Here is a 27,139-nt window from a genome sequence, read left to right as displayed (position 1 = left end):
ATATGCTGATACAATTTAGGGAGTCTTGTTTTCAGATTAGCTTTGTTAAAATCCCCAGCTACAATGAATGCAGCCTCCGGATAAATGGTTTCCAGTTTGCAAAGAGTTAAATAAAGTTTGTTCAGAGCCATCGATGTGTCTGCTTGGGGGGGGATATATACAGCTGTGATTATAATCGAAGAGAATTCTCTTGGTAGATAATGCGGTCTACATTTGATTGTGAGGAATTCTAAATCAGGTGAACAGAAGGATTTGAGTTCCTGTATGTTTCTTTCATCACACCATGTCTCGTTAGCCATAAGGCATACGCCCCCGCCCCTCTTCTTACCAAAAAGATGTTTGTTTCTGTCGGCGCGATGCGTGGAGAAACCCGCTGGCTGCACCGCCTCGGATAGCGTCTCTCCAGTGAGCCATGTTTCCGTGAAGCAAAGAACGTTACAGTCTCTGATGTCCCTCTGGAATGCTACCCTTGCTCGGATTTCATCAACCTTGTTGTCAAGAGACTGGACATTGGCAAGAAGAATGCTAGGGAGTGGTGCACGGTGTGCCCGTCTCCGGAGTCTGACCAGAAGACCGCCTCGTTTCCCTCTTTTTCGGAGTCGTTTTTTTGGGTCGCTGCATGGGATCCATTCCATTGTCCTGGTTGAAAGGCAGAACACAGGATCCGCGTCGCGAAAAACATATTCTTGGTCGTACTGATGGTGAATTGACGCTGATCTTATATTCAGTAGTTCTACTCGACTGTATGTAATGAAACCAAAGATGACCTGGGGTACTAATGTAAGAAATAACACGTAAAAAAAAAAAAAACTGCATAGTTTCCTAGGAACGCAAAGCGAGGCGGCCATCTCTGTCGACGCCGGAAGTGTGCAACATTCAGTCACACACACAGACAAACACACACACAGACACGCATGCACGCACACACACACACACACACACACACACACACACACACACACACACACACACACACACGCACACGCACGCACACGCACGCACGCACGCACGCACACACACGTTCAGATGAAGATGATAAGCTTAGATTTTGTTTGTTTGAGAAAGACCATTTAGTAGAGGGTAAAATAATAAACGTGTTATTATTTCTGCCAAACAAAACATGGCAATGATGCTCTCATGGTCTAAATAAAGGCATTCAATAATTAGTTGCATGTCATAATTTATGCCCTTTTTTATGTTACAAGATCATCGGGTAAATTGTAACAATTCAAGACAACACCATGCATTTGCAGTTTGATTTACATATATAATAACCACGTTATAAAGGACAGTTGTAGGTTGTTGGTATCAAGTTTTGAAAACACTACCATAAACGATCTCTGAGAAACTGACGAAAAGGTGAAAAGTGTTAGAACCATCCCGGTCTTCCCTATGAACCTCCTGCCACATGAGGACCATGACGGTCATTTAAATCCTGCTAATATCTCAGCGCATGAAATAGATCATTGTTGATTTGTGACTCTGATACGTTTGATGTAAGGTTGTTTAGAACTCTACCATCATCAGGATATGTCATGAGAATTCTGAAGAAAAAAAACTGAATGAAATTATTTTTATTAGCCTATCATTATTATTCATAATCAATGAAGACTAAGATACTTTGTTCTATCCAGATTAGAATCAAATCATTAATACTTGTGTTAAATACACGACATATTTTACCCACTTCTCCGTCGGAATTTAAAATGTGTATTGCACATGATAGAAATGTGTCATCATATTCTTAACGACAATGAGTTGCGCGGCGCCGCAGATCTATGTCCGGTGCTCAGAGAAGCTTATTTTGGGCGGACTTTATGACCCCTCCGGATTTCCGTGAGGGATGCGGCGATGATGTTACCATGTATGAACCGTTATTGGGGGCGGTGACGCTGTCGCTTTTGTAGGAAAGGGGCACTAAACCATACCGGTGTAATTCTAACGACACGTAGGCAATTGCAGCGCTAAACGTGGGTTTATTGTAGCTGATTCTTGGTGAATAGTGGAATTCGGAAGGAAGTTCTTTCGGCGGACCTACTGTATAAGCGACAGAATGAAGGAGAGCATTGAGGGAATTGAGAGGTTCGTCAGTCCGGGCAAAGGGCGAGGACTCCGGGTCACCAGACCCTTCAAAGTTGGGGAGCTTCTCTTCGCTAGTCTTCCATATACTTACGTCCTGACTGCCAGCGAGAGAGGCTCTAACTGTGAATTCTGCTTCACAAGGTAGGCTATCTATCACTCCACGGTGACAAGTGTCAACCACTTTTCTCATGATTCGTCATTTAGCCTATTTGTTTGATTGGTGTCATGTATGTTTTATTCCTCGCCATAACGGATGTATTTGACTGTGATTGTGTATCACAGGTGAGTTCATCACAGCAACCAGTGTGAGCTCACAATTGTCGCAAGAAGAGAAACAGTAATTAACGTTACTGGACTAACACTTGTCTTTTCTTAGACTTTGCTGATAGCTGCTTTATTTAGTAAAAATGAGCTTGTTATGACTGTGATATGTGGTTTGCTCACCTAGCTAGCTACCTTAGGCCTACAGTTAGTACATTCATCCTGTCACTCTTTGTAAGAGCGTCTGCTTAATAGCTACAATGTAAATGTGTATAGCTGCAAGCAGCCATGCCTGGTTTCACATGATGACAGAAAAGGACAGGATCAGTTGGGTAACAAAGCAAGCATTCTATCATGTACTAACTGTTTTCTTCTATGTGCAATCATGAGTCTAAAATACTACATCTGCAGTGTATCTGATATATGGTTCTTGAGGAGAAAATGATTGCAGATGATTTTGAGCATTAGCATATGCTTTACATGTTGAAATGATGAGTTGTTAATAGTTTCCTTGTTTTTTGAGGTATCAATACTAAACCAAGTGAGGTTCATCTTAGGGATGTTCATGATAGTGATGGCAAGTGGATTTACAAAGGAGTTAAATGGACATGTAAAATCTGATTTCCTGATTTAGCAATAACTCAGCCATCTCTTAACCAATCAAAACCAAGCCAGGCATCTCAAAGAAAAATGGAACAATAAAAACACATATATAAAATAATGCATCTTTCTTCTCTCTGTGATTCATTATTTTCCTTCAATTCGCAAGAGGCTGAATGTATCTCACAGGAGAAAGCATCCTTATGGTAACTCTCCAGTGTTATAAATCAATAGTTGATTAGTGTTTTGAAAATGTTGAAACATTAACTTGATTGACCATGCTCTAGATCATGTAACTGTTTATTAGCTTTTTGAAAGCAAAGAGATGTACCCTGGGTCTGCATACCGAATTTGGTGATATTTAGACTTATAGTTAATGAAAATACATTTATTCAAAGGTTTCAAAACATTTCCAAGATGGAGGAAAATCTATCCTGACAGACCTTATGGGTCCTTGAGGCAAATTTGTTTAGCATGAGGAGAGACACCTACATAAAAATGTTCTCTAGGTCCAATGAGGGGGCGGATATGAACGTTTAAGTGAGTCTGTTTACAACAGCGCCACAAATGGTGCCATTATTCTTTGACCAAGTTACTCATGGCCTGTAGTTTGACACTTACAAAAAAATATTGTTGTCTATCGACAATGACAAGTCATCGGGGTCTGACAACTTGGATGGAAAATTGCTGAGGAGAATAGCGGACGATATTGCCACTCCTATTCGCCATATCTTCAATTTAAGCCTACTTCAAAGTATATGACCTCAGGCCTGGAGGGAAGCAAAAGTCATTCCGCTACCCAAGAATAGTAAATCCCCCTTTACTGGCTTAAATAGCCAACCAATCAGCCTGTTACCAACCCTTAGTAAACTTTTGGAAAAAATTGTGTTTGACCAGATACAATGCTATTTTACAGTAAACAAATTGACAACAGACTTTCAGCAAGCTTGTAGGGAAGGACATTCAACAAGCACAGCACTGAGAGAAATTGATGATAAAAAAATTGTGGGGGCTGTATTGTTAGACTTCAGTGTGGCTTTTGACCATATCGACCATAGTCTGCTGCTGGAAAAACGTATGTGTTAGGGTTTTACCCCGCCTGCTATATTGTGGATAAAGAGTTAACTGTCTAACAGAACACACAGGGTGTTCTTTAATGGAAACCTCTCCAACATGTTTTATTTATTTATTTTATTTAACCTTTATTTAACTAGGCAAGTCAACATAATCCAGTGTCTTGACATGGCCCTTTCTGGGTATAGATCATGGCTTCCCACTCTCTCCTACACCCAGTTTCTGTTATCTCAGGTCGTAAATTCCTGGCAGAGACTCTCCCCCCCCTGGCCATGCAGAAAGAGAGACACAGAGAGAAAAAAGGATTTTACATGGCAAACTCCTAAATTCTCAAAATGAGAATATGAAACAAAATGTCCACTTGTGAGAAAGGGGGGAATGAATGGCCCGTGGACAGTTAAGGGATGGGTATGACGAGTGTGTTTCATTTGGTGACCTCAGAGAGGACAGTAAACACACATAACTAAATCTCTGAATGTGTATATTTCTCAATTATGAGGTTTGCATCTAATTCTTGTATAAAATGAATGAGTAAAGATGAAACTATTTGTAAAATTATGTAATATGATGTTAAATGTGAGAGAATTCTATTTCCTTTCAAGTTGAACTAAGTCATTGGCCTGCCCCTGTGGGCACAGACATGATCAGGCATCATAGAACCACCTTTTCTACTGTTACGAATAACCCCCCCCTGAGGAAACCCTCTTGAGACCACCCTCTTGAGACCCTCTTGAGACCATGCATACCCCAGTGTCAGCTGAGGTGGCACAGGTTTGAGTACCAAGACTGAGCAAACCCACAGCTTGAGCTGTGATTGTGAATAGTTTAGACTAAGCAAACCCACAGCGTGAGTTGTGATTGCGAATAGTTATTGAAATCCTAACCATACCACGTGGAGCATTGGAATATGTGGACAACTACAAATACCTAGGTGTCTGGTTAGACTGTAAACTCTCCTTCCAGATTCACATCAAACATCTCTAATCCAAAGTTAAATCTAGAATTGGCTTCCTATTTCGCAACCTTCACTCATGCTGCCAAATATACCCTTGTAAAACTGGCCATCCTACCAATCCTCGACTTTGGCGACGTCATTTACAAAATAGCCTCCAATTCCCTATTCAATAAATTGGATGCAGTCTATCACAGTGCCATCCGTTTTGTCACCAAAGCCCCATATACAACCCACCACTGCGACCTGTACGCTCTCGTTAGCTGACCCTCGCTTCATACTCGTCACCAAACCCACTGGCTCCAGGTCATCTACAAGACCCTGCTAGGTAAAGTCCCTCCTTACCTCAGGTCGCTGGTCACCATAGCAGCACCCACCAGTAGCACACGCTCCAGCAGGTACAGTATATCTCTCTGGTCACCTCCAAAACCAATTCTTCCTTTGAACACCTCTCCTTCCAGTTCTCTGCTGCCAATGACTGGAACAAACTACAAAAATCTCTGAAACTGTTAACACTTATCTCCCTCACTAGATTTAAGTACCAGCTGTCAGAACAGCTCACAGATTACTGCACCTGTACATAGCCCATCTATAATTTAGCCCAAACAACTACCTCTTTCCCTACTGTATTTATTTATTTTGCTCCTTTGCACCCCATTATTTCTATCTCTATTTTGCACATTTTTCACTGCAAATCAACCATTCCAGTGTTTTACTTTTTTGCCTTTACCTCCCTTATCTCACCTCACTTGCTCACATTGTATATAGACCTATTTTTCTACTGTATTATTGACTGTATGTTTGTTTTACTCCATATGTAACTCTGTGTTGTTGTATGTGTCGAACTGCTTTGCTTTATCTTGGCCAGGTCGCAAATGAGAACTTGTTCTCAACTTGCCTACCTGGTTAAATAAAGGTGAAATAAAAAAATTAAAATTGGCTACACGGCTGGAAATGGTTCAACTCTGAGACTATCGATCCCGACAGAATAAGAGCAAATCTTAGATACTAATTGCTAGTCTGCAGCTATAAATTATGTAACCCTGGGATGCTATTACCGACAACCTCTGAAAGATGTATTGTATGAGAAGTTTTCTGAATGGTACTCTGAAGTATCCATTCGAACCAAGAAAGACTTTGATCTTCAGGGAACCAGAAAGAGAGAAAGAGACGCAGATGAACTGACTCTCCAGCAGATGTACTGACGATTCCAACAGAGATCACGATGACACCTGGGCGTAAATATATATTGATTACAATTATTCCCGAATGAGTGAGCGTTCACGTGCAAAGGATTAGTATTTCAATTAATATAATTGTCAACTGTGTAGTGATCCCTCTTGTCTTTCCCACTCTCGCTCAGTCCACACTCACTTCCCTTTGTCCACCAAGCCGTCATATCGGCTTAGCTCACTAGGGAATCTTCCCTATCATTTGGTAGTAACAGATCTACTGTTTGTTTGTTTAAGCATTTCTGTGATTATTTAGTTATAGTAAATAAATGATAGACAATTGGTGTATGGATGATTCATAGTAAAGGTTGGGTTCGTGCAGATAACCAATAATTTACCACACTTGAAATGAGACTAACGTGAGTTGAATAATTCATTAATTAGAAGACTAATTGATCAGATATTAACATATCTGAAGAGTTATATTAGGACAATTATAACTTTGTAATCTGAAGAATTTCCTTGGTACCCCGACTTCCTAGTTAATTACATTTACATAATTAGTTTAATCACGTAATAATAATTACAGAGAATTGATTTGATAAAATAACAGTTTTCACTTTTAATGACGCCAACGACACGACACCAGGTACAATCAGGAATTCCCCAGGGCAGCTGTCTAGGCCCTTTACTTTTTGATGACTCAACACTATACACTTAACAAAGAGCTGCATTTAGTTTCAGAATGGGTGGCAAGGAATATGTTAGTCCTACATATTTAAAAAAAACTTAAATCATTGTATTTGGGACAAGTCATTCACTAAACCCTAAACCTCAACTAAATCTTGTCATGAATAATGTGGTAATTGAGAAAGTTGAGGTGACTAAACTGCTTGGAGTAACCCTGCATTGTAAACTGGTCATGGTCAAAAAACATATGACAGTAGCTAAGATGGGGAGAAGTCTGTCCATAATACAGCTCTGCTCTGCCTTCTTAACAACACTATCAACAAGGCAGGTCCTACAGGCACCTGGACTACTGTTCAGTCGTATGGTCAGGTGCAACAAAGAGGGATTTATGACATTTACAATTGGCTCAGAACAGGGCAGCATGGCTGGCCCTTAGATGTACATGGAGAGTTAACATGAATAATATGTATGTCAATCTCTCATTGACAAAGTGGAGGAGATTGACTTCATAACTACTTGTTTTTGTAAGAAGTGTTGACAAGCTGAACACAGCGAGCTGTCTGTTTAAACTGCTAGCACACAGCTCAGACACCTATGCATACCCCACAAGACATGCCACCAGAGGTCTCGTCACAATCCCCAAGTCCAGAACAGACTATGGGAGGCGCACAGTCCTACATAGAGCCATGACGACATGGAACTCTATTCCACATCAGGTAACTGATGCAAGCAGTAGAATCAGATTTAAGGCACAGATGAATATACACATTTTCAAACTTTCTTCTCAGCCTAGGTTGTGCGTTCTGCAAACAACGTGTCCACTCCTACAATGACAACAGCAAGACTGTAATAATGATATACTGAATGCATTAACAGAAAGTACCATTACCAAACAAACATTGTAGATGAGAAATGATGGGAATTAACGGTACATGTACTAGTGAATCAGACACGTGTCTTGTGTGCCATCATTAAAAAATATATATTTGCTACTGATCGACTAAAACATTCTTTGTCAACCAACAGCCTGTTGACCAAACAATCGACCAGTCGACTAAATAGTGTCAGCGCTACTACACACATTTACATTGTAATATTATTGTATAGTGGTATACATTTTATATTGTAGATATGTAGTGGTGTAATAATGTTATATGATGTACTGTTTTATATTTTGTTTGATGTGTGATGTACAGTAAGTGCCTTAATGTGTTTGGACCCCAAGGAGAGTAGCTTCTGCCTTGGCAGCAGCTAATGCAGATCCCTAATAAATACAAATACAACACCCTTACATAAAGATGTCAGATCTTAGTTTGAGACAGTTTGCTATAGCAGGAAAATAATCCCGCAGTATCAGGAAATGTGAATTATTATGTGGATTATAATGAACAGACATTGTTGTAGGTGTTGATACATTTTTCGTTAGGTCAAATCTAGTCTGAAAATTCAAAGGGGAAATGACAAACTTTAGAATCCTTTTTAGAACTCAGACGCACTACAAGTCAAACACACTACTGTGCAGGAACATTCTCAGCAACAAAAGAGTGATAAGATTTAGATCCTACATCTGAATCACATATCCACCCAGGTCCACATGCCCCACTGTTTCTCTCTTAGATCTGTCATATCAGGATTGATTTATACATCATAGCCTTCGAATGAGTATTTGCCATATATTCAGACTGACACTATTGGCTTACACTACTCTGAATATGAATAGTTTATTTCCAAAACACTATATCCACCAATATTTCACACTTGTGTTTTAAAAAAAATCAGAAATGATTGCTTACGGGTACCTTTATGTGTGTAAAATATTACTGTTCTCAGATTTTTGTTTCATCGATTTTTGTGTGTATGAAAATGTTGTTTTTTGTGGCAAATGCTTTGTGTCCGTTGTTCGGCTGCAATGGAATGTTTCGTATCCTGTATATTTGACATTGATACTGTATGTGGTTGTCTCACCTAGCTATCTAAATATGAATGCACTTACTGTAAGAATTTTTATTTTATTTAACCTTTATTTTAACTAGGCAAGTCAGTTAAGAACAATTTCTTATTTACAATGACGGGGGCCTGGGATTAAAAACATATACAAAGAAATACAGTATAAATACAGGAAAAAACACACATTACAACAAGAGAGACACAACACTACATAAAGAGAGACCTAAAGACAACAACATAACAAGGCAGCAAAACATGACAACACAGTCGCAAAGTCACACAGGATAAGAGCATCTGCTGAATTACGAAATTGCCAAATGTAAATGTTTTACATACAGATCTCACATTACTAAGTATATATTTTTTATTATTGATGCCACATATGTATCGATTGTGCTTTTCTTTATAACAAATGTAGATAGTTGTTACATTTCACTGTGTAAAACATTAGCATTTAGCAAAAAAACATGATTATTTGCCTCTCTGAAATGAAAGCAACAAGAGATATTTACATTTACATTTAAGTCATTTAGCAGACGCTCTTATCCAGAGCGACTTACAAATTGGTGCATTCACCTTATGACATCCAGTGGAACAGCCACTTTACAATAGTGCATCTAAATCTTTTAAGGGGGGGTGAGAAGGATTACTTTATCCTATCCTAGGTATTCCTTAAAGAGGTGGGGTTTCAGGTGTCTCCGGAAGGTGGTGATTGACTCCGCTGTCCTGGCGTCGTGAGGGAGTTTGCTCCACCATTGGGGGGCCAGAGCAGCGAACAGTTTTGACTGGGCTGAGCGGGAACTGTACTTCCTCAGTGGTAGGGAGGCGAGCAGGCCAGAGGTGGATGAACGCAGTGCCCTTGTTTGGGTGTAGGGCCTGATCAGAGCCTGGAGGTACTGAGGTGCCGTTCCCCTCACAGCTCCGTAGGCAAGCACCATGGTCTTGTAGCGGATGCCAGCTTCAACTGGAAGCCAGTGGAGAGAGCGGAGGAGCGGGGTGACGTGAGAGAACTTGGGAAGGTTGAACACCAGACGGGCTGCGGCGTTCTGGATGAGTTGTAGGGGTTTAATGGCACAGGCAGGGAGCCCAGCCAACAGCGAGTTGCAGTAATCCAGACGGGAGATGACAAGTGCCTGGATTAGGACCTGCGCCGCTTCCTGTGTGAGGCAGGGTCGTACTCTGCGGATGTTGTAGAGCATGAACCTACAGGAACGGGCCACCGCCTTGATGTTAGTTGAGAACGACAGGGTGTTGTCCAGGATCACGCCAAGGTTCTTAGCGCTCTGGGAGGAGGACACAATGGAGTTGTCAACCGTGATGGCGAGATCATGGAACGGGCAGTCCTTCCCCGGGAGGAAGAGCAGCTCCGTCTTGCCGAGGTTCAGCTTGAGGTGGTGATCCGTCATCCACACTGATATGTCTGCCAGACATGCAGAGATGCGATTCGCCACCTGGTCATCAGAAGGGGGAAAGGAGAAGATTAATTGTGTGTCGTCTGCATAGCAATGATAGGAGAGACCATGTGAGGTTATGACAGAGCCAAGTGACTTGGTGTATAGCGAGAATAGGAGAGGGCCTAGAACAGAGCCCTGGGGACACCAGTGGTGAGAGCGCGTGGTGAGGAGACAGATTCTCGCCACGCCACCTGGTAGGAGCGACCTGTCAGGTAGGACGCAATCCAAGCGTGGGCCGCGCCGGAGATGCCCAACTCGGAGAGGGTGGAGAGGAGGATCTGATGGTTCACAGTATCGAAGGCAGCCGATAGGTCTAGAAGGATGAGAGCAGAGGAGAGAGAGTTAGCTTTAGCAGTGCGGAGCGCCTCCGTGATACAGAGAAGAGCAGTCTCAGTTGAATGACTAGTCTTGAAACCTGACTGATTTGGATCAAGAAGATACATTTTAAACACGTACATGTCTGACATTGAACAACCCCATGCCATGATTATATAGTAAAAAATCACATATATCTTTCAGAATTTATTTCAACAATAAAAGCTAATTTACCAACATTTCTGACAATGGATTTATTGGGTTTTTGAGTTAAACTCTTCATATATTGTCCATTCATTGGTGCCCTGCTCTCCTACTACCACAATAATGAGCTTGAAGTGTGGCCAGGGCTCTTTTCCAGAACAGTTTGTGCTCTAGTTTGTCATGCTTGTCTTTGTCTTTGTGACAGTTTCTCTGGGGCTGGCTGCTTGTCTTTGTCTTTGTGACAGTTTCTCTGGGGCTGGCTGCTTGTCTTTGTCTTTGTCACAGTTTCTCTGGGGCTGGCTGCTTGTCTTTGTCTTTGTGACAGTTTCTCCGGGGCTGGCTGCTTGTCTTTGTCTTTGTCACAGTTTCTCTGGGGCTGGCTGCTTGTCTTTGTCTTTGTGACAGTTTCTCTGGGGCTGGCTGCTTGTCTTTGTCTTTGTCACAGTTTCTCTGGGGCTGGCTGCTTGTCTTTGTCTTTGTGACAGTTTCTCTGGGGCTGGCTGCTTGTCTTTGTCTTTGTCACAGTTTCTCTGGGGCTGGCTGCTTGTCTTTGTCTTTGTGACAGTTTCTCTGGGGCTGGCTGCTTGTCTTTGTCTTTGTCACAGTTTCTCTGGGGCTGGCTGCTTGTCTTTGTCTTTGTGACAGTTTCTCTGGGGCTGGCTGCTTGTCTTTGTCTTTGTGACAGTTTCTCTGGGGCTGGCTGCTTGTCTTTGTCTTTGTGACAGTTTCTCTGGGGCTGGCTGCTTGTCTTTGTCTTTGTGACAGTTTCTCTGGGGCTGGCTGCTTGTCTTTGTCTTTGTGACAGTTTCTCCGGGGCTGGCTGCTTGTCTTTGTCTTTGTGACAGTTTCTCTGGGGCTGGCTGCTTGTCTTTGTCTTTGTGACAGTTTCTCTGGGGCTGGCTGCTTGTCTTTGTCTTTGTGACAGTTTCTCCGGGGCTGGCTGCTTGTCTTTGTCTTTGTGACAGTTTCTCTGGGGCTGGCTGCTTGTCTTTGTCTTTGTGACAGTTTCTCTGGGGCTGGCTGCTTGTCTTTGTCTTTGTGACAGTTTCTCTGGGGCTGGCTGCTTGTCTTTGTCTTTGTGACAGTTTCTCTGGGGCTGGCTGCTTGTCTTTGTCTTTGTGACAGTTTCTCTGGGGCTGGCTGCTTGTCTTTGTCTTTGTCACAGTTTCTCTGGGGCTGGCTGCTTGTCTTTGTGACAGTTTCTCTGGGGCTGGCTGCTTGTCTTTGTCTTTGTGACAGTTTCTCTGGGGCTGGCTGCTTGTCTTTGTCTTTGTCACAGTTTCTCTGGGGCTGGCTGCTTGTCTTTGTCTTTGTGACAGTTTCTCTGGGGCTGGCTGCTTGTCTTTGTCTTTGTCACAGTTTCTCTGGGGCTGGCTGCTTGTCTTTGTCTTTGTGACAGTTTCTCTGGGGCTGGCTGCTTGTCTTTGTCTTTGTCACAGTTTCTCTGGGGCTGGCTGCTTGTCTTTGTCTTTGTGACAGTTTCTCTGGGGCTGGCTGCTTGTCTTTGTCTTTGTCACAGTTTCTCTGGGGCTGGCTGCTTGTCTTTGTCTTTGTGACAGTTTCTCTGGGGCTGGCTGCTTGTCTTTGCTATAGCCTAGTAGTAAATACATTTCAATATCTCACCCTTAATGGATAACATAGCAAATATGAATGCCTATTTAATTATTCTAACATTTCAGTTCTCTTTCTGTGCAATTAAAAATGTGCCCTTGTGAGCTGGACTACTGACCTGTCCTTGTTTATGCATTTGGTGGTGGTTCACTTCATTCAATTACTTGGCAGAAAATAACCTCTCCTAGAAGTCACATGAAGAACAATTTGTTCTGACAGATTACTGCTATATTTGGATGATTTGCATTTGTATTCTATATTATATTGCTGTATGATCAGCATCTGTCATGAAGGGCACCATTTATTTATGGGATAAGAACCCCTTTGCCTTTGGTTCTCATATGTAGCTTATGTCTTATGTTGTTATGCTCTTAGATCTGTATCATGTTCTCTTTCTGAAATGCCAAAGTGTCTGTTCATTTTATCAAGAGAGACTTTTCAAAGGAGAATATACTGTGTGCTATTCATTAAACCTTAACCTTTTCTCTTATCCCCATCCTTTTTAGAGACAAGTATAAAAGTTCAAGTAAACTTTTGTGCTTCTATCTGAGAAAAAGAAAAAAAGAGATGTCTTGTCTTCCTGCAGTGAAACATGTCTTTGTAAATGCTATAGATGTAGGATCTTAAAGGAAAAACACACAAAATCCACTCATTCCTTTAATTATCTGGTGTTAAATAACACTAATATGTGAGAAAAAAATGTTTTGTGAAGAAATGTATCATTTGGGGGTTATAATGTTGGTAGCAACGCGAAAGATCGTTGTGGAAATCTGTTGCAGCTCAAGTTGACTACAAAATCCATAATGCAATGCTCTCTTTATGGGCTGGCTAGGTAGCTAGCTAGCTAGCAAACATAGCTACACACAATAATATCAAAGACAATATCAGCTGGTAAAGTATCTAGTTAGTTGTAAAATCACCTACCAATTTAGTAGTCTACAATCTCATCATATTCAACCTGCAGATTGATGTGCCTCACAGAGTGGAATCAAACATTTACAATTGGCAGATATACTTTTTGAGGAGATGGGAAACGTTGCCCATGCTACATCAGTGGGCCATACGGTGCATTCTGGGCGATTCTGGGACAAAGAGCGCTCTCCTTCAAGAAGTGAATGGGAGTCTATTGGGCGCTAGCTCAAAAACCCAACATTAGCATAAATCTCATCAACAAGAAGTACAACATTACAAATATTTTCTGAGATATGAGATGACGAACTTGCTATCTATAATATCGCATATCTTTGGAATTGTGACATTATGTACTTTAGAGAAAAATAGGCACGCTTCTCAACATATATACGGACTTTGAGAAGGGATTGCGTGATGATAAAAAATAGAAAAATTATGAATTTAGCAACCGTGTGCTGCGGAAACGCAAAAATATGATATATTTCTCATTCGAGAGAAGACATCCTCCCGAGTTATTACATCGGCCAGTATTGAAATCTGACAGGTATGATAGACGTTTTCACAATCTAAAAGTCATATTCCTATTAACTTCCAGTGTGGTGAGAGCAATTTTATCACATTGCTACGTCATACGTCATTGATTTCTGTCTGCTTGAATGCCAATAACTGAGATACACATGAAAACATGAAATTACCCAGGGAATCGATAAAACATCACTCAGGCATGCACAACAATAATTTAACATCCAAAATGGGTGAACCTTTCCCTTAATTTGTGCCAGTTTGCTACAGAAGGAAAATAATCCTGCAGCAATAGGAAATGTGAATGTAGATTATAATTAATGGGGAAAGCCAGTATTTAGCCAGTTTGCGCTCAGGCTAAAATGGAAGGAAGGCTAAAATGAAAGGTGGCCGGTGCGTGGGAGAGAAAATATCTGTAGAGTTGAAAAAGTACTCTCACAAGTGGAAGGTGCTATATATATATAAAAATGGAACAGGGCGTACGTTTCAGCCTTATGTCTTCATCAGTGCGGTACAAACAAATTAAGAACACGTACTGAAGAAGACACACCTGCTGTGCATAACAGGCGCAGATAGTTGATTAGAGACTGGCGAATGGGAAGTCAATGCAAATTAAGGATATTCACTACCGTTCAAAAGTTTGGGGTCACTTAGAAATGTCCTTGTTTTTTAAATAAAAGCACAACTTTGTCCATTAAAATAACATAATATTCATCAGAAATACAGTGTAGACATTGTTAATGTTTTAAATGACTACTGTAGTTGGAAACGGCAGATTTTTTAATGGAATATCTACGTAGGCGTACAGAGGCCCATTATCAGCAACCATCACTCCTGTGTTCCAATGGCACGTTGTGTTAGCTAATCCAAGTTGATCATTTTAAAAGGCAAATTGATCATTAGAAAACCTTTTTGCAATTATGTTAGCACAGCTGAAAACTGTTGTTCTGATTTAAAGAAGCAATAAAACTGGCCATCTTTAGACTAGTTGATTATCTGGAGCATCAGCATTTGTGTGTTCGATTACAGGCTCAAAATGGCCAGAAAGAAATAACTTTCTTTTGAAACTCATCAGTTTATTATTTTTCTGAGAAATGAACATGAGAAATTGCCAAGAAACTGAAGAGCTCGTACAACGCTGTGTACTCCTCCCTTCACAGAACAGTGCGAACTGTCTCTAACCAGAATAGAAAGAGGAGTGGGAGGCCCTGGTGCACAACTGAGCAAGAGGACAAGTACATTAGAGTGTCTAGTTTGAGAAACAGACGTCCCCGTCTCAACATAAACAGTGAAAAGGCGACCCTGGGATGCTGGCCTTCTAGTCAGAGTTGCAAAGAAAAAGCCATATCTCAGACGGGCCAATAAAAAGAAAAGATTAAGATGGGCAAAAGAACACAGACACTGGACAGAGGAAGATTGGAAAAAAGTGTTATTGGACAGACGAATCTGAGTTTGAGGTGTTCAGATCAGAAAGAAGAACATTCGTGAGACGCAGAAAAAATGAAAAGATGCTGGAGGAGTGCTTGACACCATCTGTCAAGCAAGGTGGAGGCAATGTGATGGTCTGGGGGTGCTTTGGTGGTGGTAAAGTGGGAAATTTGTACAGGGTAAAAGGGATCTTGAAGAAGGAAGGCTATCACATTTTGCAACGCCATGCCATACCCTGTGGACTGTGCTTAATTGGAGCCAATTTCCTCCTACAACAGGACAATGACCCAAAGCACAGCTCCAAACTATGCAAGAACTATTTAGGGAAGAAGCAGTCGGCTGGTATTCTGTCTGTAATGGAGTGGCCAGCACAATCACCGTATCTCAACGCTATTGAGCTGTTGTGGGAGTTGCTTGACCGTATGGTACATAAGAAGTGCCCATCAAGCCAATCCAACTTGTGGGAGGTGCTTCAGGAAGCATGGGGTGAAATCTCTTACCTCAACAAATTGGCAACTAGAATGCCAAAGGTCTGCAAGGCTGTAATTGCTGCAAATGGAATATTATTATTATTTTTTAAAATAAGTTTTTTAACCAGGTAGGCCAGTTGAGAACAAGTTCTCATTTACAACTGCGACCTGGCCAAGATAAAGCAAAGCAGTGCGACACAAACAACAACACTGAGTTACACATGGGATAAACAAACATACAGTCATTAACACAATAGAAAAAATCCATATACCGTTTGTGCAAATGTAGTAAGATTCTTTGACGAAAGCAAAGTTTGAAGGACACAATTATTATTTCAATTAAAAATCATTATTTATATAACCTTGTCAACGTCTTCACTATATGTCCTATTCATTTTACAACACATTTCATGTATGTTTTCATGGAAAACAAGGACATTTCTACGTGACCCCAACCCTTTGAATGGTAGTGTAGATTATAAATAATGGACATTTTTTCTAGGGGTTGATCAGTTTTTTATTAGGGCAAATCAAGTCTGATATTTTAAAGTCTAAATTACAAACTTCAGTAGCTTTTTTAAACCTCGACTACACTGCAAGTTTGCATTTCCTGCTGTGCAGAAAAATGATCAGCAACAAAAGAGTGATCAATTAAGATCCTACATAGCAGGTTTTTATAGATTTTTTATCTCTTCTCTTCTACATGAGACATTTGAGATATCCAGCTGCTTTAATTGCTGTAATGTAGTCTGTCACTATTATACAATAGATGGATTGACGATGCTGCTCTTTAGTCAAAAAGGAGAGTAAAAAACAACCGTTTGGAAGTTGCAACCCCTTTTTTGTCTGTAGACAACACCTGCGGGATTAGTACAGTTGTTTCATCTTGAGACCAATGGTTCAGTCTTTAGCCATAACCCTAAAGGAACTAGATAACTCCAAACACGCCACTTGTAGGCTTTCTACTGTTCTTGTTCTCTGTGTCTGAAATGGCAGCTGGTCCAACTCAAAGGGCACATCTATTAATACCCCAGAATGTTTCAAAGGCTACAGTCCCCCTCGGTTACGACGGGAGAAACCCCATTAACAACTCCTGCCCCCACCTCAGGAGGAATGGGTTGCTCCGTAAAACTGACAACACACACAGACAGATACACACAACACACAGTGATGAAGACACCAGTTGTCTTGCCTTTTTCTCTCTCTTTGAACCGGCACTCAAAATGTGACTGTGAAGATCAACTACAGACTGTCATGTCTCAGCCATACATGTCATGTGTGTGTTTCTACAGCAGTTGTGTAATGCCATGTTCATCAGGAACCATATTCAGGGTTGGGGCCAAATCCATTTCAACTCAGTCAATAAAGGAAGTTAATTGAAATGGAATTGACTCCTTACTATGTTTGGCAGTGGCTGCTAAACTGTGTCATGATAGAATACCAATGGGCTCTGTGAAGCAGTATTTACCTGGCTGTAATGCCCTGTTTGTAACAGTATTAGGTTGAAAATGTGACTAGAAGCTATGGATGTTTTAGTACTCATTCCCCACTAACCCATTGTCTTGTCACCCATAGGAAGGAGGGCTTGGCAAAATGCGGGAAGTGCAAAAAAGCGTTGTATTGCAATGTGAAATGTCAGGTAAGACATGATGATGGTGGTGATGACATTGCACGTACATACAGTACAAGTCAAAGTTTGGACACACCTACTCATTCAATGTTTTTTCTTTATTTTTACTATTTACTACGTTGTAGAATAATAGTGAAGACCTCAACTATGAAATAACACATATGGAATCATGTAGTAACCAAAAAAGTGTTAAACAAATCAAAATATATTTTGGATTTTAGATTCTTCAATATAGCCACCCTTTGCCTTAATGACAGCTTTGCATACTCTTGACATTCTCTCAACCAGCTTCACCTGGAATGCTTTTCCAACAGTCTTGAAGGACTTGTTGGCTGATTTTCCTTCACTCTGTGGTCCAACTCATCGCAAACCATCTCAATTGGGTTGAGGTTGGGTGATTGTGGAGGCCAGGTCATCTGATGCAGCACTCCATCACTCTCCTTCTTGGTCAAATAGCCCTTACACAGCCTGGAGGTGTGTTTTGGGTCATTGTCCTTTTGAAAAACAAATGATAGTCCCACTAAGCGCAAATCAGATGGGATGGCGTATCGCTGCAGAATGCTGTGGTAGCCATGCTGGTTAAGTGTGCCTTGAATTCTAAATAAATCACAGATGGTGTCACTAGCAAAGCACCCCCACACCATCACACCTCTTCCTCCATGCGTCACAGTGGGAACCACACATGCGTTCACCTACTCTGCGTCTCACAAAGACATGGCGATTGGACTCATCAGACCAAGACAGATGGAAATCTTTCCAATGTCCATTGCTCGTGTTTCTTGGCCCAAGCAAGTTTCTTCTTCTTATTAGTATCCTTTAGTAGTGGTTTCTCTGCAGCAATTAGACCATGAAGGCCTGATTCACGTAGTCTCCTCTGAACAGTTGATGTTGAGATGTGTCTGTAACCTGAACTTTGTGAAGCATTTATTTGGGCTGCAATCTGAGGTGCAGTTAACTCTAATGAAGTTATCCTCTGCAGCAGAGGTAACTCTGGGTCTTCCTTTCCTGTGGCGGTCCTCATGAGAGCCAGTTTCATCATGGCGCTTGATGTTTTTTGCGACTGCACTTGAAGAAATGTTCAAAGTTCTTGACATTTTCAGGATTGACTGAGCTTCATGTCTTAAAGTAATGATGGACTGTCATTTCTCTTTGCTTGTGCTGTTCTTGACATAATATGGACTTTGTATTTTACCAAATAGGGCTACATTCTGTTTACCATCTCTACCTTGTCACAACACAACTGATTGGCTCAAACGCATTAAGAAGGAAATAAGTTCCACAAATTAATTTTTATCAAGGCACATTTGTTAATTGTAATGCATTCCAGGTGAATTCCTCATGAAGCTGGTTGAGAGAATGCCAAGAGTGTGCAAAGCTGTCATGAAGGCAAAGGAAAATAATCTTTAAAGAATCTCAAATATAACATATATTTTGATTTATTTAACACTTTTTTGGTTACTACATAATTCCATATGTGTTTTTTCATAGTTTTGATATCTTCACTACTATTCTCCAGTGTAGAACATAGTTTAAAAAAAATCCCTTTAATGAGGAGGTGTCTCCAAACTTTTGACTGGTACTGTACATGCATGCATGCTATAGACAAGTACCTAACATTGCATTCTCTTCCAGCATCAGTGTCTATACTGTATACTCTCAGTTCTGAATGTGAAGTCCTGTGTGTTTTATATTAGAGGGCAGATATTGTGTCACTAATATCCTGTAGGCAGAATGCTTATAGTTCCAGGAATGGCTGAGGGCATGGATGGGGCTTGGGTAGTGGAGTTAGTTTGGAGTGGGTAGTTAAGGGGGTAGAGGATATACTATATCAGTAGGGGAAAGCATATAGTTTGGGTTAGGGCCATCCCTAAAGACTGGTTGTTTCGAATTGTGGCTTAATGTGGTCGGGGAACTTTTCTGTCGGGCATGAGTAATGGGGGTGTACGTCTGAAACCCTACCTCTTCAAAGAGTATCTTAAATATCCCACAGGGGGGTAATAGGGGGTAATATTATCTAAAGTCTGTGGAGTTGCATGCTGTCTGACTATCTCTTTAGCACGCTCCATCCAATCACTCAATGACAACAAACGGAGTATGAGTGGAGGCTAGCATCAAATGGACACCTATAGTGGCCCAACATTCTTAAACATAACTCCTGTGTGTGTTCCTCAGAAAGGGGATTGGGCCATGCACAAGCTGGAGTGCGGGGCCATGATAGCGTACGGGGAGAAATGGTGTCCGTCTGAGTCCGTCCGACTGGTGGCTAGGATAATCGCCAAACAGGTGAGAGAGAGAAGTAGCTCTATTCCACAGTCACTACCAGTAACTCTACCAGTGTGATGATGAGCAGTATCCAGATCCATCGGATGTAGTGATCACAATATAGTAGCCGTATCTAGGACAACCAAAGTTCCCAAAGGCTGGTCTAATATCTTCAAATAATATTTTTGCCGGAATCTCCTTGCGAATGATTTAGTTGAAGATTGTAAGAGGTCGTACAAAATGTTTTTGTCGTGATTCCTATGTTGCTGATGTAAAACATATTTGTTAGTCCGTGGTGTGTAATGACGAGTAAACAGACATTGCACTTGACACATTTCTGAAATTGCTTATCCCAATGACTAATAAGCATGCACACATTAAGAAGAGGAAGAAAAGGACGGTTAAATCCCACATGGATTGATGAGGAATTTAAAAAATGGTATGATTGAGAAAGATGAGGCTAAAAGAATGACAAATAAGTCTGGCTACACAACAGATTGGCAAGCATATTGCAATTTGAGAAATCATGTAACTAAACTGAGTAAAAAGAAGAAGAAACTACACTGAAAGAATGATAGTAAAAAGCTTTGGAGCACCTTCAATTAACTTTTGGGAAAAAGGCTATCTCAGTTCCATCATTCATTGAATCAGATGGCTCATTCATTACAAAACCAACTGATATTGCCAACTACTTCAATGATTTTTTCATTGGCAAGATTAGAAAACTTAGGCATGACATGTCAGCAACAAATAGAATGGAAAATTACTGAGGAATGGACGATATTGCCACTCCTATTTGCCATATCTTCAATTTATGCCTACTAGAAAGGGTGTGCTCTCAGACCTGGAGGGAAGCAAAGCCCCCTTTACTGGCTCAAATAGCTGACCAATCAGCCGGTTACCAATCCTTAGTAAAGTTTTGGAAAAAATAGTGTTTGACCAGATACAATGCTATTTTACAGTAAATAAATTGACAGACTTTCAGCACGCTTATAAGGAAGGACATTCAACAAACACAGCACTTACACAAATGACTGATGATTGGCTCAGAGAAATTGGTAATAAAAATATTTTAGGGGCTGTTTGGTTAGACTTCAGTGCGGCTTTTGACCTTTTCGACCATAGTCTGCTGCTGGAAAACGTATGTGTTATGGCTTTACACCCCCTGCTATATTGTGGTCTAACAGAACACAGAGGGTGTTCTTTTAATGCACCACAACGGTGAACATATGCCAACCAAAACAAATGCCCCAAACACGGGGGACTTAAACAGTCCAGCAAAAACCCAAACACACGGACAACCGTGACACACAGACATGTACATGGAATAATCCCGCACAACCAGCAGGTGGGCCTGCTGGTAAATAAAGCCCAACCAATCAGCCTAAACTAAACACAGGTGAAACCAATAAACAGAAAAGGGGAAAAAAGGGATCAGTGGCAGCTAGTAGGCCGGTAACGACGACCGCCGAGCGCCACCCGACCAGGAAGGGGAGCGCCCTTCGGTAGGAGTTGTGACACTTAGGGAAATTGTAAATGGCTCAGAACAGGGCAGCATGGCTGGCCCTTGGTTGTACACAGAGAGCAAACATTAGTAATATGCATGTAAATCTCTCTTGGCTCAAAGTAGAGGAGAGATTACTTCATCACTACTGGTATTTGAGAAAGGTATTGACATGTTGAAAGCAGTGAGCTTTGTTTAAACGACTAGCACACAGTCCCCAAGTCCAGAACAGACTATGGGACGCGCACAGTACTAGATAGAGCCATGACTACATAAAACCTTTCCACATCAGGTAACTAATACAAGCAGTAGAATAAGATTTTAAAAAACATATAAAAATATATCTTATGTAACAGCGAGGACTATGAAGCAACATAGAGTATGGGCCTGAGGGCACACACTTAGTGTGTTGTAAATTCTGTAATGAATTTATTGTAATATTTTTCAAATTGTATAACTGCCTTAGTTTTGCCAGACCCCAGGAAGAGTAGGGGCTGCCTAATTTCATAATTAATAAATGCCAAAATCATTTTTTTTCTATGTCAAATGGTTTTGTTATGTTTCAGTCTTCTGTGATGTATATAAAGTGTCATATTGGGATGCAAACTCAATGTAAGACATTTCAACTCTATATCTGACATGGTGCAGGTGTCTTCTTTTTTAAGCCCATAACCGTGTGTGTGTGAGGTGTTTCAAAGTAGATTTATTTAAGACTACCAAGAAACACTCTGTGCGATCCTGATTTAGACCACTGCAGTGAAAGCTTAAGGCCTGCATGGTATCTGTGTTGTTAGTGCTGCTAGTTGTTTTGGGATGCTTATTTTGGCAGACAGAGGGTGTTAACTCAACTGTCTCTTGTCTGTTTCTGCAGAAAGCCCAGAAAGAGAGGAGTACATCAGAGAAGCTGCTGCTGATTGGAGAGCTGGAATCACGTACTAACAAAACACCCACAGAGAGAATGAGTCGATACACTGAGTGTTCCATTGTGTTGTCTGCTTATTGTCGTTCTGTGTGAGAGACTTACATCTCTTTCATCATGGTAAAGGAAGATAGTGTAATGAATTCGGACCCCCCCCCCCGAATTCATTACACTATCGTTGCATCTTCCTTTACTTTGTGTCACGTTCAGTACCAAGTCCCTCAAATGTACACGCCTAGCCGATGGCCTCATGCACGCTATAACTCACTTCTTACACCAATGTAGCAAATCTGGGGTGTAGCCCCGATCGGGACCCGTATCCGGGTCCAGTGACTGTCAACCCAACCCCTTAGCAGTTAAGCCTAGACATCCAAAACATAATGAGAAGGTTGTTAGGTGTTGGGTTTAGGTCGCTACGATATACTGTATGTACAGTATAATGTAATCTAGTGTAGTTGTCATTCATCCCATTTTTGGCCCTAATACTGATTGCTTTTGAACAACAGCTTATCTTCAAACCTAGTCTTCAGAGAGACAGAGTAGTGTTGTCAAGCTGGCCCTCTCTATTTATACATTAGTGAGAAATGTTACCCGACACTCTCCTCTACCAGGCCTTTACCAGAGCCTTCCAACGAATGTCCCCCTTATAGAATACATCCATTCATCCTGAATGCACAGCAGCTTTACATACATTGAACATACAATTAATTAGAGCATTGGACTTGTAACTGAAAGGTTACAAGATCGAATCCCCGAGCTGACAAGGTAAAAATCTGTCGTTCTGCCCCTGAACAAAGCAGTTAACCCGCTGTTCCTAGGCCTTCATTGAAAATAAGAATTTGTTCTTAACTGACTTTCCTAGTGAAATAAAGGTTTGAAATATGAATGGTGGGGGAGGGACTCTTTATTGGAAGCTCTTTGCAGCTGTCCAAGGATTAGCATGGAAGGAAAGACCCTCTCAGGGAGTCCACAGCAGTAAGAGCAGCAGAAGTTTACAGCCAACTTTATTCATACATCTCTTCGACAATAATGTTTGTGGAGACACCATCATTTGTAATATTTTACACAATCTTTAAGTGAGTTTCTCTCTGTCTCTCTCCTTCTATCCATCCCTCCTTCATTGTGTCTCTCAGACATAGACGATGTAGACATTGAGAAGAGGGAGATGAACGAGGGAGACATAGCCAGCCTGCACCAGTTCTACTCCAAAAACCTGGACTTCCCCAGCAAAACAGCCCTCCTCACACTTTTCTCACAGGTAAAACACACACACCCTCACATTTTCTCTGCAGTTTTAATTACAAAGAAAAACTATTGTCTTTCATATCACCTCAGTATCCCTCTAGTTTCTGTCTTATTGTAGGTCTGTACCCATTCTGGGACTCCTTCCCTATTCTGTCTTCCAGGTCAATTGTAATGGCTTCACAGTGGAGGATGAGGAGTTGTCGAAAATGGGCTCAGCAGTCTACCCTGAGTAAGAATACATACACACACACACACACACACACACACACACACACACACACACACACACACACACACACACACACACACACACACACACACACACACACACACACACACACACACACACACACACACACACACACACACACACACACACACACACACACACACACACACACACACACACACACACACACACACACACAAGGGAAAGCGAATCCTAGACCTGCATAAAAAGGAAACTCCCTTCTGTGGTGGTGGGCAATTTGAAAATGGTGTCACGCACACACGGTCTGTTTGGTTATAAATCTCCTTGGATAGTGAGTGTGTAGTAAAGTGTCTGTATTTGCCCACTCAGCCTGTGGTAGTTCTTTTCAGTCCTTCGTTCTCTCCATAGGCCCATGCCTAGCTCACCATTTAGGGCCCGACACATATAAGAGAGGCCTACTGTATGTTTCCTTTGAAAAGAGATGGCTTATCCTGGCCACCACAACAGCTAAGCGCGTACTCTTAAGGCATTGGAAGAAATAATATCCCACTCCCTTTGATGAGTGGGCCAGTGCCATGGCACAGCTGGCTAGCTATGAGAGAGTTTATTTAATTCGCATCTGGGTAAACTAGACCGCTGACCAAAAAGAGAGGCCTCTGTGACCTCAGTATAGTCTATATAGTGAATGTTAACACAAACAAATATATGTAAACAGTTATGATGAAGTTGTTCCCTCTGGGAGTGTTTGTCGTTCCTATGGCGATGTTATTAGCATCTCTCTTCTGTACATTTCCCCTTCTCTCTGTCTCCCATTTATTTCCCATTTCTCTCCCTCTTTGTTCCCATGCTCACCCCTCATCTATCTCCTTTTCTGTCTCTCTCAGTGTGGCCCTGGTAAACCACAGTTGCTGCCCTAACGTCATAGTGACGTACAAGGGGAATGTGGCCGAGGTCCGGGCTGTGCAGGACATGACCCCTGGGGAAGAGGTAAGGATGGGGACAGCTGTTGTAAGGCAGTGGTGGGTTGGTGTCAAGGTTCAATGTTTCAGGTAGGAAGGGGGAGAGTATTGAGGGGTTAAGGGAAGGGGCAGGTAGAAGTGGGCAACAGTGTCATGTATTGAATTGCTAGTACGCTGCTGAGTCAGAGAAGTGCATAGTGGGAATGAACCTTGTCATGACCGGGGTTGGTTGTAGACAGGTGACAGGAAGTTAGGTCATAGGTGGCTTGCAGTAGTCTCGTCTGTGTCTCTCATCTTGGCAAGGAGGCATTTGAGGAACATACTGTAGATAGTGGAGTGTGTGGCTTAGTGGCGTCTCAGAAGATGAAGGGAGGGAGGACGAGAAGGAGCAGACACAGCAGCAGCTGATTAAACAGCTCTGCAGGGTTATTTTAAAACCTGTTCTGAGGACTGCTGATCAAAAAAGCTGAGCCGATATGAAATAGATCTCACTGATCTCAATATACAACTTGTATGAATAGTAACTTAAATGGTGAATGTTTATACATGCATTGTGTGTGTGTTCCCAGGTGTTCACCAGCTACATAGACCTCCTCTACCCTACAGCAGACAGAAATGAGAGGTTGAGAGACGCCTACTATTTCACCTGCGACTGCAAAGAGTGTAAAACCAAATCTAAAGTAAGAGGCTGATTGATGTATGATCATCAGTTACTTCCTAAACCTTGAATATTCATATTTGAATAATATAATAATTACGATTTTAAACCCAAATGTTAATTGTTTTAGGACAAGTTGAAGCTGAAGGTGCGTAAGAGAAACAAGCCTCCAGGACCGGAGGAGATCAGTAGCATGATGCGCTACGCTAGGAACACCATCAAAGAGTTCCGTTCTGCCAAACAAATAGCAGAAAAACATCAGAAAAATATCCTTTGTGGTCCTTCTCTCCATGTAGCCTCTCAATCTGGGTTAAAGTGGACGAGTTTAGAGATGCAAATAAGTGTCTTATATTATAGGTTTTAATTTCTGCCCAACAGCTCAAATATCTACAGCGTAGAAGTTGGCTTACAGTTTCACTGGCTAAGTTCCTGATTCTGTAAATTCAGTCTTGACCTTGACTCTTGAGCACCCCCTGGAGAGCTAATGGAGATGTGCCAGCTGAGCCTGGACAAGATGGGTGAGGTGTTTGAGGACTCCAACGTGTACATGCTGCACATGATGTACCAGGCCATGGGAGTGTGTCTCTACATGGGGGATTGGGACGAAGCCATCCGCTATGGAGAGAAGGTCCTCAAACCCTACAGGTACTGATCCATACATATACATAGAACCCTTCAGGGAATAATCCATACTTACACCTAGAACCCTTCAGGGAATAATCCATACTTACACATAGAACCCTTCAGGTACTGATTCATACATACACATAGAACCATACAGGTACTGATCCATACATAGACATAGAACCCTTCAGGGAATAATCAATATTCACACCTAGAACCTTTCAGGTACTGATCCATACAGACACCTAGAACCCTTCAGGTACTGATCCATACATATACATAGAACCCTTCATGGTCTGATCCATACATACACCTAGAACCCTTCAGGGACTGATCCATACATACACCTAGAACCCTTCAGGTACTGATCCATACATACACATAGAACCCTTTAGGGAATAATCAATACTTACACATAGAACCCTTGAAGTACTAATCCATAATACACCTAGAACCCTTCAAAGACTGATCCATACATACACATAGAACCCTTCAAGTACTGATCCATACATACACATAGAACCCTTAAAGGATTGATCCATACAAACACCTAGAACCCTACAGAAACGGATCCATTTTCACCTAGAACCCTTTAGGTTATGATCTGTTTCCTCACCTGTCAAATTGATACAGTATAGCTGTAATGTTTATCTCCCCAGGTTTGTACCGTGATGATTCTTACCTGTCTAGGTCAGCTGATGGCTGTATAGTAACCATATACCTTTTCTTGACCTCTCTAGCATACTGTACCCTCCCTACTCCATGAATGTGGCCTCCATGTATCTGAAGTTGGGCCGTCTGTACCTGGGCCTGGAGAGAAAGTTATCTGGCATCGACGCCCTGAAGAAGGTAACATTACTAGAAGCCTGTTAGTTCCATTTCCATAGCGGCTACTTGTTATAACATGTAGTGAGAGAAATGAACATATATGCTTCTTTTGAATCTGTCAATTTGAGTGAAAGACATAGCAGACCGTTAAACTCTTCTCTTTGTGTGTGTGCGTGCGTCCAGGCGATGGCCATAATGGAGGTGGCTCATGGGAAGGATCATCAGTATCTGATAGAGCTTCGTAAAGAGATCAAGATGCAGAAATAAACAAAGTGACCTCACACACTGGGAGTAACAGAAATGAAGTCTCTCTTTGTCTCTCTCTCTCTCTCTCTCACACAAAGGGCTTCAGTGTATGGTACTTTCCCTTCTCCTTGGTTTTAAAGCACACCTACTGTGCTGAGAACGGTAAAGTCATGGAGATATCATCTATTTAATTATGTGGTTAAAATATTTTATACATTTGAGGTCTTGACTACGAGTGCAGTTATTAAATACCGAATACCTTTGTACTGAGCAGATTTTTGATTCCTGTCAAACTGTTTGATACGTGTTTTATGAGAATAGATCATCCACAGAATTGCCATTAAATAGACATCTCAGTT

At 41.5% G+C, this 27,139-nt stretch overlaps 1 protein-coding gene across 1 annotated transcript; it reads left to right on the top strand.

Moving 5' to 3' along the window:
• Positions 1-1,834: 1,834 nt before the first annotated feature.
• Positions 1,835-27,139, top strand: LOC118387015 (N-lysine methyltransferase SMYD2-A-like). The gene is made up of 12 exons (XM_035775101.2): positions 1,835-2,223; positions 17,270-17,333; positions 19,497-19,607; positions 21,962-22,022; positions 23,143-23,267; positions 23,416-23,483; positions 24,350-24,452; positions 24,994-25,104; positions 25,213-25,348; positions 25,553-25,727; positions 26,447-26,555; positions 26,718-27,139. Exons 1-12 carry the CDS (start codon positions 2,054-2,056, stop codon positions 26,799-26,801), a joined length of 1,317 nt encoding a protein of 438 aa, XP_035630994.1. The 5' UTR covers positions 1,835-2,053; the 3' UTR covers positions 26,802-27,139.

Source organism: Oncorhynchus keta, chromosome 8 (assembly GCF_023373465.1).
Source record: "Oncorhynchus keta strain PuntledgeMale-10-30-2019 chromosome 8, Oket_V2, whole genome shotgun sequence".
Classification (NCBI taxonomy): Eukaryota; Metazoa; Chordata; class Actinopteri; order Salmoniformes; family Salmonidae; genus Oncorhynchus; species Oncorhynchus keta.
This window is presented reverse-complemented; position numbering and strand designations above follow the sequence as displayed.